At 37.9% G+C, this 14,415-nt stretch overlaps 1 protein-coding gene across 4 annotated transcripts in view; it reads right to left on the reverse strand.

The window, feature by feature from the left end:
* The window catches only part of TENM2 (teneurin transmembrane protein 2), a 1,190,981-nt gene that overhangs the window by 116,841 nt on the left and 1,059,725 nt on the right, over positions 1-14,415 (reverse strand). For all 4 annotated transcript variants that reach the window (XM_087760050.1, XM_087760049.1, XM_087760052.1 and 1 more), the window contains one exon: positions 5,105-5,310. In XM_087760050.1, coding sequence (XP_087616176.1) covers positions 5,105-5,310 — 206 coding nt within the window. The remainder of the gene's footprint in view (positions 1-5,104; positions 5,311-14,415) is intronic.

A 14,415-nucleotide genomic window follows, 5' to 3' on the forward strand; every position in this document is an offset into this window, starting at 1 on the left:
TAAGACTTCTTCACATGGTTGGCTGAATCATCATTTTGCTTCTTGTGGCCCAGCTGATTTTCCAATTTACCACACTTGCGTGATTAATTGCTTTTATATAATGTTGTGCTGAAGATATCACTCTTGCTTTAAAGCTACTTATTGACAAATATGCATAGATTAAAAGACCCATCTAGGAAAAGAATGAAAGTACTTTCATGATCATGAAGAAGTAACTGCAGAATTTTTAATCTAACACACACAACTGCTAAGGAACAGCCAACTAAATCACCTGAATTAGGGAATGGATCTGTCAAACCAAACTAAATGTCTCAAGTAATTTGGAAGTTTCACTGAGGTTTTGTTTTTTTTTTAATGATCCTTTATATTTCATGGCTTCATACTGAAAGTCACACAAAAATGGGAAAAACTGCTCAGAAACAAAATACACCAGAAATCCCAAATGACTGCACCTTGAGTTCAGCTTTGCAGGGCGGAGTACTTACTATGATTAAAGCTCCATATAAGCAAGTGACTTGCCAGCCTACTTCTCTGAAGAAATTCCAGATTCAGATTGTCAGTGAGTTTATTTTTACTACACAGCATACCAAAACCCTACTGCATACTTTTATTTACAAACCTAAATCTCATACTAAGTTCTTTCTGGGCAATTTGTTTTTAGAATTTCTCCATTCAGTGCTTTCTATCCTCCACTGGGGCATTTTATTCATAGGCTAACAAGGACTTTCTTTTTCCAGTAACCATGGGGAGGCAGCAAAACGGTTTTGGAACTTGACGTGTACAGTAGTGACCACGCTGCACAACGCCATCCGTATAGCACAGATCGATCGAGCCCAGGTGCCCGCAGGAAGCGAACTGGTTGCCAAAGCACGGTGAAGCAAAGAGAGCTTGCAGGGGTCAAGACTGAAAACGCAGACAGCCTGCATAATCTTTGTGTTTTTCTTAGATTTGAAACTATTTGCATGCCTCCACAAAATCCCTAACAGTGTTTGAAATTAGGAATTGAAAAGAAAGATTTCTTAGAGCTCTTATCTTAATAATGGATGCATATTCAAACGGGGCGGGAGGAAGGAAAAACCATGTTTGCCGTTGTGGCTAGCATTCGTCTTTATGCCAAAGCCCTGTAAGACCTAAGCAGCCAAGAAAACATATGTCAGGGAAACTTGTTTGCAAAGTGCTTTAAAATCAGTTCTTCATAAAATCCAGTTGGTAATTATTCATTAAAATACACCCATGAAACATCTGATACCCACAGTGACAGCCAACCGACTTGTTTCAACATTTGAATGTGACACAACACAACCAGTACAATGCAGCACAGCACTCAGTAATAACAGCACAGCTGCCAGCAGGTAACTTTTCAGTGGTCAGAGCACCGAAGTGTGTTTGACCACTGGCTAAAAACCAAGGTAACACTGAAGCTCCCCAGCTATTCAAGTTGTTTCAAATAAAGCCATTTCCTGGTCTAAATGAAAACAGTTTTCATTTTGACATGAAAAATTTGTAAGTATGAAACACTCTGCTGGAAATGAAAACACCGCAACTCCGTGCACTGCCTTCTCCAGACATAACAGTGATGTTTCTATAAGGTTACCTTATTTCATGCATCATTTGGAATGTTCTACCAACGTGTAGTAACATCATAATTGCTGTAATCTCTGTAGAGTCACTTCATGCATTATTTGACATTTACAGTTCATTTTCTGCACATTATCAATTTTATTAATATGACTATCCTCTACTCATTTCCTATTGATCATTCAAGGCTGCAATGTGTATTTTGTTATTTCTATGCAGTACTGCACAGGTTGGAAGAATCTTGCTTGAAAGCAATGCATTCCTGCTCCTAGTCTGCTTTCCACGCAAAACTGCATTTTTACCTCTCCTCTAGAGCTCGATTCCCGATGCACATGGCACACAAGGCTGCTTCTAGACAAGTTTACAGCTACATCAGTTTGACTGACTAAACCAGGCATTTGGAATATTGGCTAAACAGTAACACTGAGAAGGTTAAATCTCAGCAGGGCTCTCAGACAGGAACTGCATCTTGTTGTCTCAGGTTAATCATGTACCTAATTTGCTGATTATTGACTTGCTCCCACAAAGGATTTTACTTGGCTTGACATATCAGCGCTGATCAGTGATGAACTGTCAAGTGCAGTTGTTCACTGCTTTACAGCTCATGTCCCTAACCTGCAGAAACAAGGATTTTAAATTTCAATTTTAAAATATCGTCTGGTGTCAACTTTAGACTATTTTCATTAACGCAAAGCCATTCTGCTCCTTTCTGTCTGAACAAGGCTTCTTTTCACTAACTCAGGTCTGTAACAGCTTGCCTTTCTTTTTCTAAAATTATTTCTCTTGGTAGCAGCTTGGCTGAATTCTGATCGCTGGGCAAAAATGCCAAGCAATCTTCTGCTGTACCACCCTGTTGACAAGCACCAGGACCCTGCATGAATATGGGAAAGCAATTCTGCAGATTATACTGGTAGATTTCATTAACTCCGGTTATGGAAGAGGATTGGAATTGCTCCTCCGAAGACTGGAAAACAGGTTATCTGAGAAGGAATCCAGATCAGTAGGAAACACAGCTGATATCTCTCATTATTTAATTTAACAGAAAGGTCTCAAAATTTATATCCTATCCACATAAGGTGGAGCGAAAGAAAGAAGTGAAACTTTGCCTGATCATAGCCTTCTCAGATGAGAACATCATAATGAAACCTAGAACAAATACATTTGATCACAGTGCAATAGAAATTAAAGTTCAGCTCGAATTAAAAAAGTAATTTGTACTACCAGTTACATCCAACTATATTTCTTGTAAAAGATACGGGCATACCTCCATCACGTCTTAGCCAGACAATTATAATTAACTTGCATTTATAGCAAACCTTGATGATTGCTTAGGAGCTTTGGTTGCTTTAAGCCATTTTCACTTCATGATTTATACTTTTGTTTGTTTTCCTCAACTAAATTGCTGTTTGTTTCATGGTGGAATAGCAGGGGAAGTGAGCACCAAAATTCTGAATTAAACCAGACATGCTCCATGAGTTATACCACTACCTCATTGCAACAGTTAAATATCCATAGACATAATTTTGCCCTCAAGACAACATATTGAAGCAATACAGCCAAAATCAAAACATTCTTAAGAAAGGCTCCCACCCTGGAACATATTCTCTGTGGATATCTTCTGTGTTGCATGGATGTCTGGCAATGACTGAAAATGAGTCAGCAGCCCTCTACGATTTCCCTAATTTATCTAGTCTTTGTACAGAACTTCAGGATGCTGTATGCTAACCTCTAGCTATAGGGAAAACTGACCGCTGGCCCTCCCCTCCCTGGGTTGTGGACTGCTGATCCTTAATTGGCACCAGTCGGATATATCCATTCAATAACTCGCAGAACATTTTAAAATAGCATACTACAGGAAGCTGATGGAGTTTGGATAGTCAAAGCTCCTTGTTCACAACTTCTTAGAAGTAGAGGTCATAAACCCATGTAAACCTCTTTTCTGCTTTCCTCCCAACTCTGTTTAAAGATTTTTCATTCTCAATTCAGACTACAGGCAATAATAAACACCAAGGAACAAGAGGCAATGCAGAATAGTTTTATAAATTTGCCTCACATTGGGAAGCAGATCCAAAATTCAGTTAATCTAAGTGCAGTTTTCCCCAGACAATTAATTGGTTCACTGTTTGTACTGTGAGTTTGTGCAAGCACACGGACACAGTTCACTTAGGGTTGCTATCTCCTTGCAGGCAACACATAGCAATGCAATTATGTTAAAGCCTCTGGGCTTTTAGCTTAGATCATGCGTTTTAACCATTTATGTAATTGCAGTCTGCTTTGCCAAATGAAAAAAAAAAAAAGTAGTAGCAGTGCTCTGCAAATTAGGGCAAGGCATCTAGAAATGTTAAATGGGGCTTTCCCAAAAGGGATCACGGAGTTCTACATTTGCTTTTTGGAAATCATACACTAAACAAAGCATTTTAAGTTTAGGTGATAATTTCTGAATGAAGAACCGATTTTTAGCAGCAAGGATATGCATGAAGGAAGGGGTCCTTTCCGAAAGCTGGTTGCTATTTCTGCTTCCCTTGCTCTCTAAAGAATGGAGGCTCTTTCCTTTTAGTACGTGTAACTGCAAACATATTATTTCTCATTACAGTTCTAATCTAAGTAAATAGGAATCCTTTGATTCCCATTAATGAGTTTTCAATATAATAAAAAAATTTCTCCCTTTAACAGAAAATATGGCTATATCTTCTCACAGCAAAGAAATTAAAACACCCGCTGCACAACCTAGAAGAAAAACACTTAAGGTTGGTCTCACTAACTTTAAAAATATCTTTACCTACAGCCCTTAGCTCTGTACTACAGGGTCACTGTAAAAATGCAGTGTTACTGAGTTTTCATCTCTGAGGCTGGTTAGAAATCAAGAAGAACTGGGTTTCCCAGCTGCAAGATTTGCCCCATATCTGAGTCAGATATTATACCTAAATACCGTCCTTGAGGGAAAAGTAGTAAAATTAAAGCTCTCAAACTCATGGCCACTGCATTATGTTCTCTAATATGGCTGGGTAGCAGTGATGCCAAAATCTGTTGCATAACCCAGCAATGCCATTCCAACAGCCTGTGGAGATTAAAACTTGTATGAAGACAGAAAATTATATGTTACCACATCTAGCTGTGCATGCATTCCAACTGTAGACAGTGCTTTGATACTGTGAGTTTGACCATCACCACTCATCATTTTTGACTGGTGTATAATTGGATAGGTTTATCCCAATTGGTGCCAAGATTTTGTCAGAGGTGTTTTGTCTCAAAACCTTGCGTGCCAAACTGCAAGTTATTTTAAAAACCTGAATGGCAAGATCATCATCATTGATTACTTCTTTTAGCTATGTACTGTTGAGGTATGTAATAACCTAGAAATCTTAATATCAGGGTGTTCAGTCAAATATCACAAATTAAGTAATTCCCAGGATACTGCACAGAATCGCTAAACTTGAGCTCCATAAGCTCCAACATAAATCTAACATAGATGCTCTAAGCTTTTGCGTTTTGACATTTAAAGCCAACAAATACATTGATAAAGTACCTGGGCATGTGATGGTGGGAGTCCTCTTCTTATATAAACACCAAAAAGAGCATCCTTCCCTAAGGATATGTTGAACTTCAGAAACTGCGGCTGGCTGATATGGATCTGAGACCGCCAAAAAACTCCAGGGGGCACCTCCTGGGTGACCCTGCGGCCGACTTCTGTTTCTCCGCTATCTATGCTGCTATTCCTAGTGACCCATGGTCCTATAAAACAAAAGCAAATATAAATCAAATGAGATAATGGCTTTTAATACAGGTATTTTTATTCATTCAAGATGAACATCTGTGGCAATGTCACCTTTTATATCAAACTGTAACTTTCCTTTCTTATTCTGATGCAATTTGCCTGCTGTTCCAACCAGTACGTAAGAATTTGGCCCCTATATTTGAACTAAGAAGGCTGTGAACCTTTTTCTGTGGAGCACCTGCAATCTTCTAATCCCTCCAACCCTTTAATTCTGCGATTGCTCTTTACCGATCAAATATAGTAACAGTAGAGTCAATTAAGCACATACGAATCTTCCTGTGCTCTTTTCAGCTGCATCTTGTACGCAACCAGGGTATAAAAAAAAACCCAAACGTATCAGAAAGGTGAACGGAAGAGGTGACTTCCATCTAAATGAACTGATTGCAAATTTTTATTACCATTGTTTTATATAGTAAAGTAGTCCAATAAACTCCAGGTCATAGACGAGAGAGTTGACAGAAGAAATGAAATGCACAGAAAAGGATTTAGAGGACAGTGTCTGTACTCTAACATGCATCTTCTCCCTCTTGAAACAAAGTTAGTACAACTCAATGTGCTGCCTTTTAAGCTCTCTCTGCCTGAAGCAGGGACTACCTGCAAGTGTTTCTCCCTCGTGCTGCGGTTAATTAAAATCCATCATTCGATGGTTCTTCAGCATGCATTATTGAAGACAAGATACAAGACCTTTCTGGTTGAGTGCTCTGGCTTCCAGCCCATGAAACAGTCAACCTTTAAAACATGGTGCAAATCCCTTCCGTTCTCAGCTGAACAGGACGGTTCTGAGGCTACACGTATTTTAAACATGGAGCGCGATACGTGAGGAGTTAGCAGTGCCTTCAAGCTACAGTATATAGCAATGTTTGATTTTGTGTTCCATATTTCCAAACAACATGGTGATAAATTAATTTTAAAATTATTACAACAGACGCTATAAAGACCAGAAAACCACAGAAAATATCTGTTAACAATAGCAGAAATTGAAAGGTATCATTAATATAACTATTAACACACACTGGATGGTAGCGATACCTCTGATACAATGTGACAATGTTTGTTAAAAGCTCAATATTTACTTCATTTTTTTTTCATGGTGTAATGCTATTTTCAATAACTGGCAAGTTACTTTTGGAATACATTCCAGCGCTGTATGAATGTAACAGGATGGCAAAGAACGACATATACTTCCAGCAGGTAAGTACATAACAGCTTTTCTGTCTTGACTATCTTTATTTGAGAGCTGCAATAGCATGGTTTCAATTATAGATTCCAAATTATCTATGTTAGCAGCACTTACACTTGTACATAACGAAACAGGTATTCTGTCAGCAGTGTTTTGAAATGGTAAAAGAATGCTCTGAATACCAACTGCTATACAGTTTGGGGCAACTTGTTTGTTTTTTCATTTTCTATGTTAATGGGTCTACAATAACATCACAGCACTAACAAAAAAAAGAAAGCAGAAGAAGCTGCAAAGACAGGCTGCAAAGAAAGGAAAAATTATATATTTTCCAATTATGTATTTTTTCAATTTGGTTTATTTCATGACTACAATAGAGCTGCTCTAGTCCACAGAAGCTAGTGGAAATCTTTGACATAAAGAATTCTGAAGTCAGTAAATGTAATCTATTTCTGAAATCCGCGCATAAAACTGGTGGGAATCTGGAGCTTAGATCCGTTTGAAATCAGAAGCCTCCCCCCATGTTGGAATCTGCTTCTCATTTAGTTTCTTTTTAAGCAATACTTTATACTTTTTAATACAGTATATATGTAATATTTTTTACTTTTTACTACAGTTCTAGACTTCAGTGGAGCAGTGGTCATGTACATTCAGAGATATGGCTTGTATTAGCACCACAAATCTAATATCCCAATTAGCTAAAAAATAAGCAGCTTATAGTCACTTACCTCATATCATAAACATACATATAACATAACATATATATATATAAATATATATATATAAACACATACATCTCAGGGCTATTAAGTACCGATACAGCTACTGACACACATAAATGGTCTATGCCACAGAGTAAGTTTTAGAAAAACGAATCCTTGTCAGCACACTTTAAGTGATGTGGTGTTAGAATGCCCTCATGCATACATCTGGTTTACAAATTACCAAGTCACGTGTTTTTCACCTACATCAACTAGAAATTATACTGAATATTGCTTCAGCCATTGTACCTCACTTTTATCCAGTGCAGCAAGCTTACTGAGCATGCAAATGGCAAGGCCACCATGGTCTATGTTGGAGATTAAGGTTTCATTGGCTATTAAAGCAGCTCCAAAACACCACCATCAATGGCTTTTCCTAATTACATTGCTTCCTAGTCTGCTGAGTATATATTCCCCAGAATTATAGCTTTGCAAATAAAAGTAATTCTTATGGAGGCTCAAGTTTTAGTATTTCTGTTTAAATTTAGCCTTAGCCTCCTTTGGTTTTCCAAAATTTTATTTTCTGTTTCTATCTGGGAAAGGGCATTTTTCAGGAGTCGAGAATCCTCAAATACATCAATTAAGCTAAAAGGAGAATATTCCAGTCATCAAGAGAACCAGAGTTACATTCACACTACTTCAGCATGCACCTCACAGCTAAACAAATATATCAGATGTCAAACTTTCCCAACAAAAAGTTATTAGAAAAAGACCATTCCTTTATATTTCTCATGAAAATCCTGAAGTTATTAGCTTAAAAATTGGTGAAAACTGCAGACGAGACAATTTAATTTGTAATTATCAATCAGCCTAGAGACATAATTCAGGTTCCTAATCCTGAAAAGATTCAGTTCAGTTTGGCATTGTCTTTGGAAGCATCTCCCCACAGATGCTCTTTTTTTGCTCTACAACATAAGTGATCCTATTTCTAGCCGTCCAAACCACTCCTCCTGAAACATCTCAGTGTCTCAGGAAAGTCTACCTAGGAAGAGAACCGTTACAGCTGTAGGGGTTCAACACAGCAGAGGATTTTATGAGCAGGTTAGATGAGCAACTATCACAAGTGATCAAGCTATATTTAAACTACAACAAGGAATGGAAAGGATGGACGACCCCTTGTTTCCAAGTCTGTATTTTTGTAGTATGGCATGCCTCTGCTCTACATCCTGTCCATGCCACATCTGTGAGAAACAACTGCTGCCTCACCTCCGGCATGCTGAAAGGCATCCTTATTTTTGCTTTTAAGAATTTATTACATGAGATCCTGTTTTTATGGCTCCACATTACAATGCTGAAATAACACAAATTAGAAATGCTTGAAGTTGCACTAAAATGTAAGTTTTATATTTGCAAGTTTAACTAACAACTTAAAAAGTTTTAAGTCTAGCAAGCTATCAGAGCTCTAAAGATTGTGCATTTTTGAATCATACTCTCATAACTTCCTGCTCAGTTACTCTCGTCGGTATGAGACACACAACTAGTGAGAGCGTCTTGGTTCTAGTCCTTGCTTTGACACAGCCAGCGCACCTCAGCTGGTCACGATCTTGACGTTCTCAGATGACTACTTGTGAAATAGAAATATTAACAATGACCTATTAAAAATTCTCACCTTGAAGATGAGTAACGCAGAGCAGTCATGTAAAAATACTACAGGAGGTGTCTTACCATCGGCCTCTTCATGTTCCTTCCTCCCCAAGTTAAAATACAGAAATGAAATGCAAAGTAGATATGACCACTGAACCTCTTTTATTAGTCAATAGGCTTAAGTTTATTTTTTTAAACCTGAAAAGCAGAACATGATCCTAGCTTTATATTTGCAATGGCTTTTTCTGCACTAACAGCTTCACTTATAAACTCTGTCTCTAGAGACTCTTAACGTAAACTTTTTTTATAGCTCCTTTCAGTCTTCACCTCCTGATGTAGAGAATGTATCTTGCCACCTGACTCGCTCCCTCCAGCTATTTTTAGAAGCTCTTCCATTTTGACGGACCACTGCAGATCACATTCAAAGAACATCAACTGCATTTAAGTGAAGTTACAGATGTGACAAACTGACAAATCTGGGAAGAAAGACTAACCCAAACAACTCATGCTACCGTGAACAAATAAATCCCAACATCATTATCTCTGCTGTGGGTGACTGTTTTGGAGTTAGTCTGTTTATCTCACAGCGCCATGGATACTTGATTTTTTTTTTCCTGTGATTTGCTCTCTATAAGCATCTACAAAAGAGAGTTTTAAAAGCATACTTCTTCATCTTACCCAGGGGAGCCATTTCAATCACTCAGTCAAACATATATTTATCAACTAAATAACACTTATTCATTTAAACTGCTGTGTTATTTACTCAGTTGAATTACTATTTTGGCATATACATTTGAAAAGACTGTTTTAGCACTCAAGTATATTTGCCTTTGAAGCTATCAAATAGGCCACACATGACAACAGCAATGCAAACTCCCCCTGCTAACTTGTCAGCAGGCCTCATCTGTGAGCTGGAGGTCAGTCTGAAGGTGGCAGCTGATAGGACATGCCCAGTCAGCCTTTAATTTAACTGATGTCAAGCAGTGTCAGCTACGGAGGCAGAACTGTATCTACACTGAAACCAGATATACTTGAGTATTTATTATAGGCTCCTCTCCCAAACTGTAGTTAAAATTAAAAAAATAAAAATGAAATCTGGCTACCAGCAGTGTCACGCTACAGACATCACATTTAAATAGCAATTAACTCCAGCGCTTTGACTGTGTGCCTTTGTAACGGTGATGACTGTAAATTGCGTCTTGATAACACTCTTGAAAAATATCTAGCAGAATAACCATTCCAACGGATCCATAATGAACTACCAAGATAGTCTGGACAATTTCAAATTAAAGACAAGTAATAAATATCACCAGTGCTGGTTAAAGAGAATTCTCTTTCACTTCTCTTCCTGTACCTCTGCATCTCTTAGAAATCACTGCTGCAGACATAGCTTTCCTGTTCTTTTTATCTATTTTTCTGTTGTTGTTTGTTATATAGTTAGGGATTTTCACAGATGACTCAGAATTCCAAAGAAATTTGCGGTACAGCTGTGTAAAGGAAACCATTCCATATAAAAATACGCTCCACTGACTTTTTGTCAAACAAGAATGTGTGGGAATTACTATGGTTTTCAATGATAGCTTGATTTTTTCCTCAGGTAAATAGCTACTTATATGACCAGACATTTCTTATTGTTTCAGAAAAGCGAACAAAAAAAGTAGGAAATGCCTTTTCTACACAAATTTCTTCAGTGGAAAAAAAACCCAAAACATCAGTGCTATGCACTATTACCACACTGATCACTTCCTATATGAACTTCTGCTTCAAAATATCTGCTACTAATACCTCAGTGCCTTAGGACCCAAGTGAAAACAGATTCTTTTTGAAATGTGTACAATAGATTGACTGCTGATGCAAAAGAAATTCCCAGAGCTATAATAAAGTAAAAAGCCAGGAAATGAGAGTTTGTCTGGAGAAGCTGCTATGACACATCTTGAACTTCAGTTATGCTGAAGATGCTGGGGTACTAATGAGCTCTATTTTGTGAAGTGAGGAGGAAGGAAGCTTCTGAATTTGTATGAGCTTTCACAAGTCCAGTAAAACAGCTTCTGAAACAAAATCAAAACCTCAGGTTTGCTGGTCAGAATCCCATATTTCTACTGTGGCAAAAGGAAAGAAATTCTGCAGAGAGTGCTTGCTTAAGAGCGCTGCTCTGTCTTAGCTGCAGCCAAACAATCTGGCCCTGCAGGTAGAATTAAGAAACATGCCTTAATACCCTGATACACCTAAAAATTTAGGCACATCCTCACATTCATGTGAGCATAGCTTCATAAGATTCATTGTTTTCAGAATCAAAAGCAAGTTATAACAGAAATGACATTAAGATCTGTTAGTTCACTGCATTTCACAAAGAACAAATATACACTAGCATGAATTTCTACATCAACATAACAATCACCTCTGATGGTATACAATACACTTCATCACCTAACCTTAAACACAGCAACTCATACTATCACCATCAACACAATCACGAAAATAAAACTCCTCTTCTGTTCCGCTGAACTTAGTCAAATACTTTGCTTCTGCTGAGACAGCCCTAGAGCCTGGTATATTTTCAGAAGACCACATCTGCAAGCCTTCATAGCGTCCATATTAATACTTCTGCTTGCTAACGTGTTAATTAAGATCTACATTACATTAGCCACATAACTACTTAATAAGATTAATCCACCTGGAAAATGATGGCATGTCTTGATTAAATTGAATGAAGGTAATGGAAGTGACATTTAAAATACATTGATTGTTATTACATTTTGATCATCTGTTTCAAAGCGTCTGAAAGGAAATAGTAGAAACCAAAAGATTCATGTTGTTTACATTGTTAATGAGATATGAGTGTTTCACCTTTTTATCTTTTGCAATATGACAAAGAGCTCCCTTCGGCTGTTCCCGAGTCCTTACGCTGTCTGATGAGCAGGATTAGGTTCCAGCAGGAGCACAGCTGGGGGCAGCACCAGTGTCTCAGGCAGTCCAGTCAAGGCCTTGTGCATCTGAAGCCCAACTCATCAATACGCAAGGATGGCAAGTCTTCCCATTTAATAATTTTGCTATTCCTTTAACGTCACCTGTCTGCTGCATTGGTAATACAATATCTTAACTATTAGAAAATAATAATTTCTGTGTGCAAACCAAAATGTGACTTGGACCTGCAGCATCTGGCAGAGGTCTCAACACCATTTGGAGAGGGCTGAAGACAATCTATACGGCTTCACAATGACTGCTGAGTTTAGCTTTCCATAGCTATTCAAGGCATATTTCTGCTAGATTAGTAGAAATATGTTTTCCCCCTCTCTCCTCTCAAGCAAGTAAGATGGTGTCAAGTTTAACAGCAAATTTAACTTTCTTCATTTCATTATTGCCATTATATTTACAATGCTGATTTTGATAACTGGAAGCAAGTATTTTTCATGACACTTCAATACTTCACCATTTAATTAACTGTAATTGTCTTTTCAAAATCCACACACCATGGTAGACTTAGTGAAATATCTCATAAACTGAGCACGAACCTGGATCAAGCTGGTTGGTCCAAAGAGACCCTGGATTACGTGAGCATCAGAACACACATTCCAATCTGCCTTTTCCAATTAGCCAGTATATTTATGGTAACTGAAGTGATCTTTCAGGTTCACAATCCTTGCCCATAATTATCTTTGGTGTCTTTTAAAATGTGGGTTTCTAGGATCAGAGACTACAATCTCTTACTGTGTTTTTCAGCTTTATAGAAACTTACTATAGCAAATAATCACAATAAAAAATACTAAGTCAACTTTGAATTAGTAGAAAATCTGCTAGATTTGCGAACACACCAAAGACAGTATGTCATAAACAAAAAACTCTACACCGAAGCATTCTTTACTTGGCTTTGCAGCTGGACTTAGTTTGGATATTTCCACATAAGTGGTAGTTTATCTTAGGCGTCCTCTGTAATGATTGAGGTTGACTTTTATAGTATATTCTGTCAACTAGAAAGGAAACAGCACACGGATAGTCACATATTTTATGGAAATGTGTGTGTAGCCTACTACATAAATTTAAATGTAGAATATATTCTGGCATAGATTAACAGAATATAGGCACAGAAAAATCCCGTAAGGTCATCTAATTCATTTCTTTGTGAAGAAGCAGTTATTCCCAAGCATGCCTTCCCCCCCCCGACACTCCCCCCCCAATTTAGATTTGTTACACCAAAATTCTAACATTATCCTTAGGTAATGGTAACAGACAAATGGGCTTCACTCTCAGAAAGCTTTTTTCCATGTCATTACTATCCATCTCATCCCTGTAGCAATTCCACAATTCCATGGCAGTGCCAACTTTTTGGTTTTTATGTACTATGAAGGGATACTACCTTATCATTTGTATTAAAAAGGGAATTGTTCTTTACTTTTGTCTCTTAATCTAAATCCCTAGTTAAGCACAACTTCCAGAACCTAAAGGCAAAAAGAAAAAAAAAAAAAAAAAGCTATCTTGTGCTTTGTTTCCAGTCAGAGCATGGTGGACTTCACTTGCAGTTTTACAGCAGCACTGAGGATTTTTCTACCCATTGCACTTGCCTACTCCTTTCAGGCATCCCGAGTATCAGCGAGATGTACTGTGTAATTACAAAAAACCTGCAACTGTGTTATCTTAATAGTGAATTTTGTTTTCATTCAGATAGGAAAATGCAGTAATAAAGTAATTTACATTCCTCTTAAATTGCAGTTTTATTATTTCATACCACAATTTAGTCTCTTAATAAGGAGCAAGCAGATCAAATTGAAATATCTGCTTTTTTTTTTTTTCCCCTTCCAAATTGCTCCACTTTAAAATGCCTTGCTTGCTGAGCAGGCACAGCTTGTGTTTAAGTGGCCGTTCTCAGTCTAGGGGTTAAAGGTTTCTTTGGGAGACCCATGTTTTGAAAAGAATGGCTTCATCCTGAGTTGTGTCAATTATAGAAAGGTCACTCTCCACAGCCAGAGCCCTGAGCCCTGAAATGGTTGTTGTGTTAAAAGCTGTCAGAGGCTTTCCTAAAAACTGCTGGGATAGCAATATTAACTTGGACATAATAAAAGGAAAGGTGAGGTAGAAAAACTTTTCACCCTTCCCTGCTATGAGAATGTGTCTTTTAGATATTCCTTGTGTTCATCCAAACCTGTCATTCGTATTATTCCACTGTGGAAGATTACTTGCCTCAATATTGTTCTCTCCCCTTCACCCAGATTAACAACATGTCAGCAACCTTCTACAAAATGTCAGAAGAACAAGTAAACTTTTCCAACATGCTCTGAGGAAAGCTAACTGCAGCAATTTAAGACATAACTAGCAGCTCTGTCTCCTTGTCTCCTCTACAGGAGGCTTCCACTCCCCAAACAGCCGGCATCTCAGCCTCTTCAAATGGGCAAAGCTAATTAGAGTGGGGCTGGGATAAACTGCCAGAATTTGCACTGGAGTGCCCCAGGCAGATGAGCACATTCCAATTCAACAATCCTGCTGCCCTATATTTGCACAGAGATGGCAACAAAAAGCTGCAGGGGAGGGAATTTGGAAACGTGTTA

The sequence above is a fragment of the Nipponia nippon genome, unplaced genomic scaffold (assembly GCF_047370975.1).
Source record: "Nipponia nippon isolate SJK-2023a ecotype South Korea unplaced genomic scaffold, ASM4737097v1 scaffold_21, whole genome shotgun sequence".
Lineage (NCBI taxonomy): Eukaryota > Metazoa > Chordata > Aves > Pelecaniformes > Threskiornithidae > Nipponia > Nipponia nippon.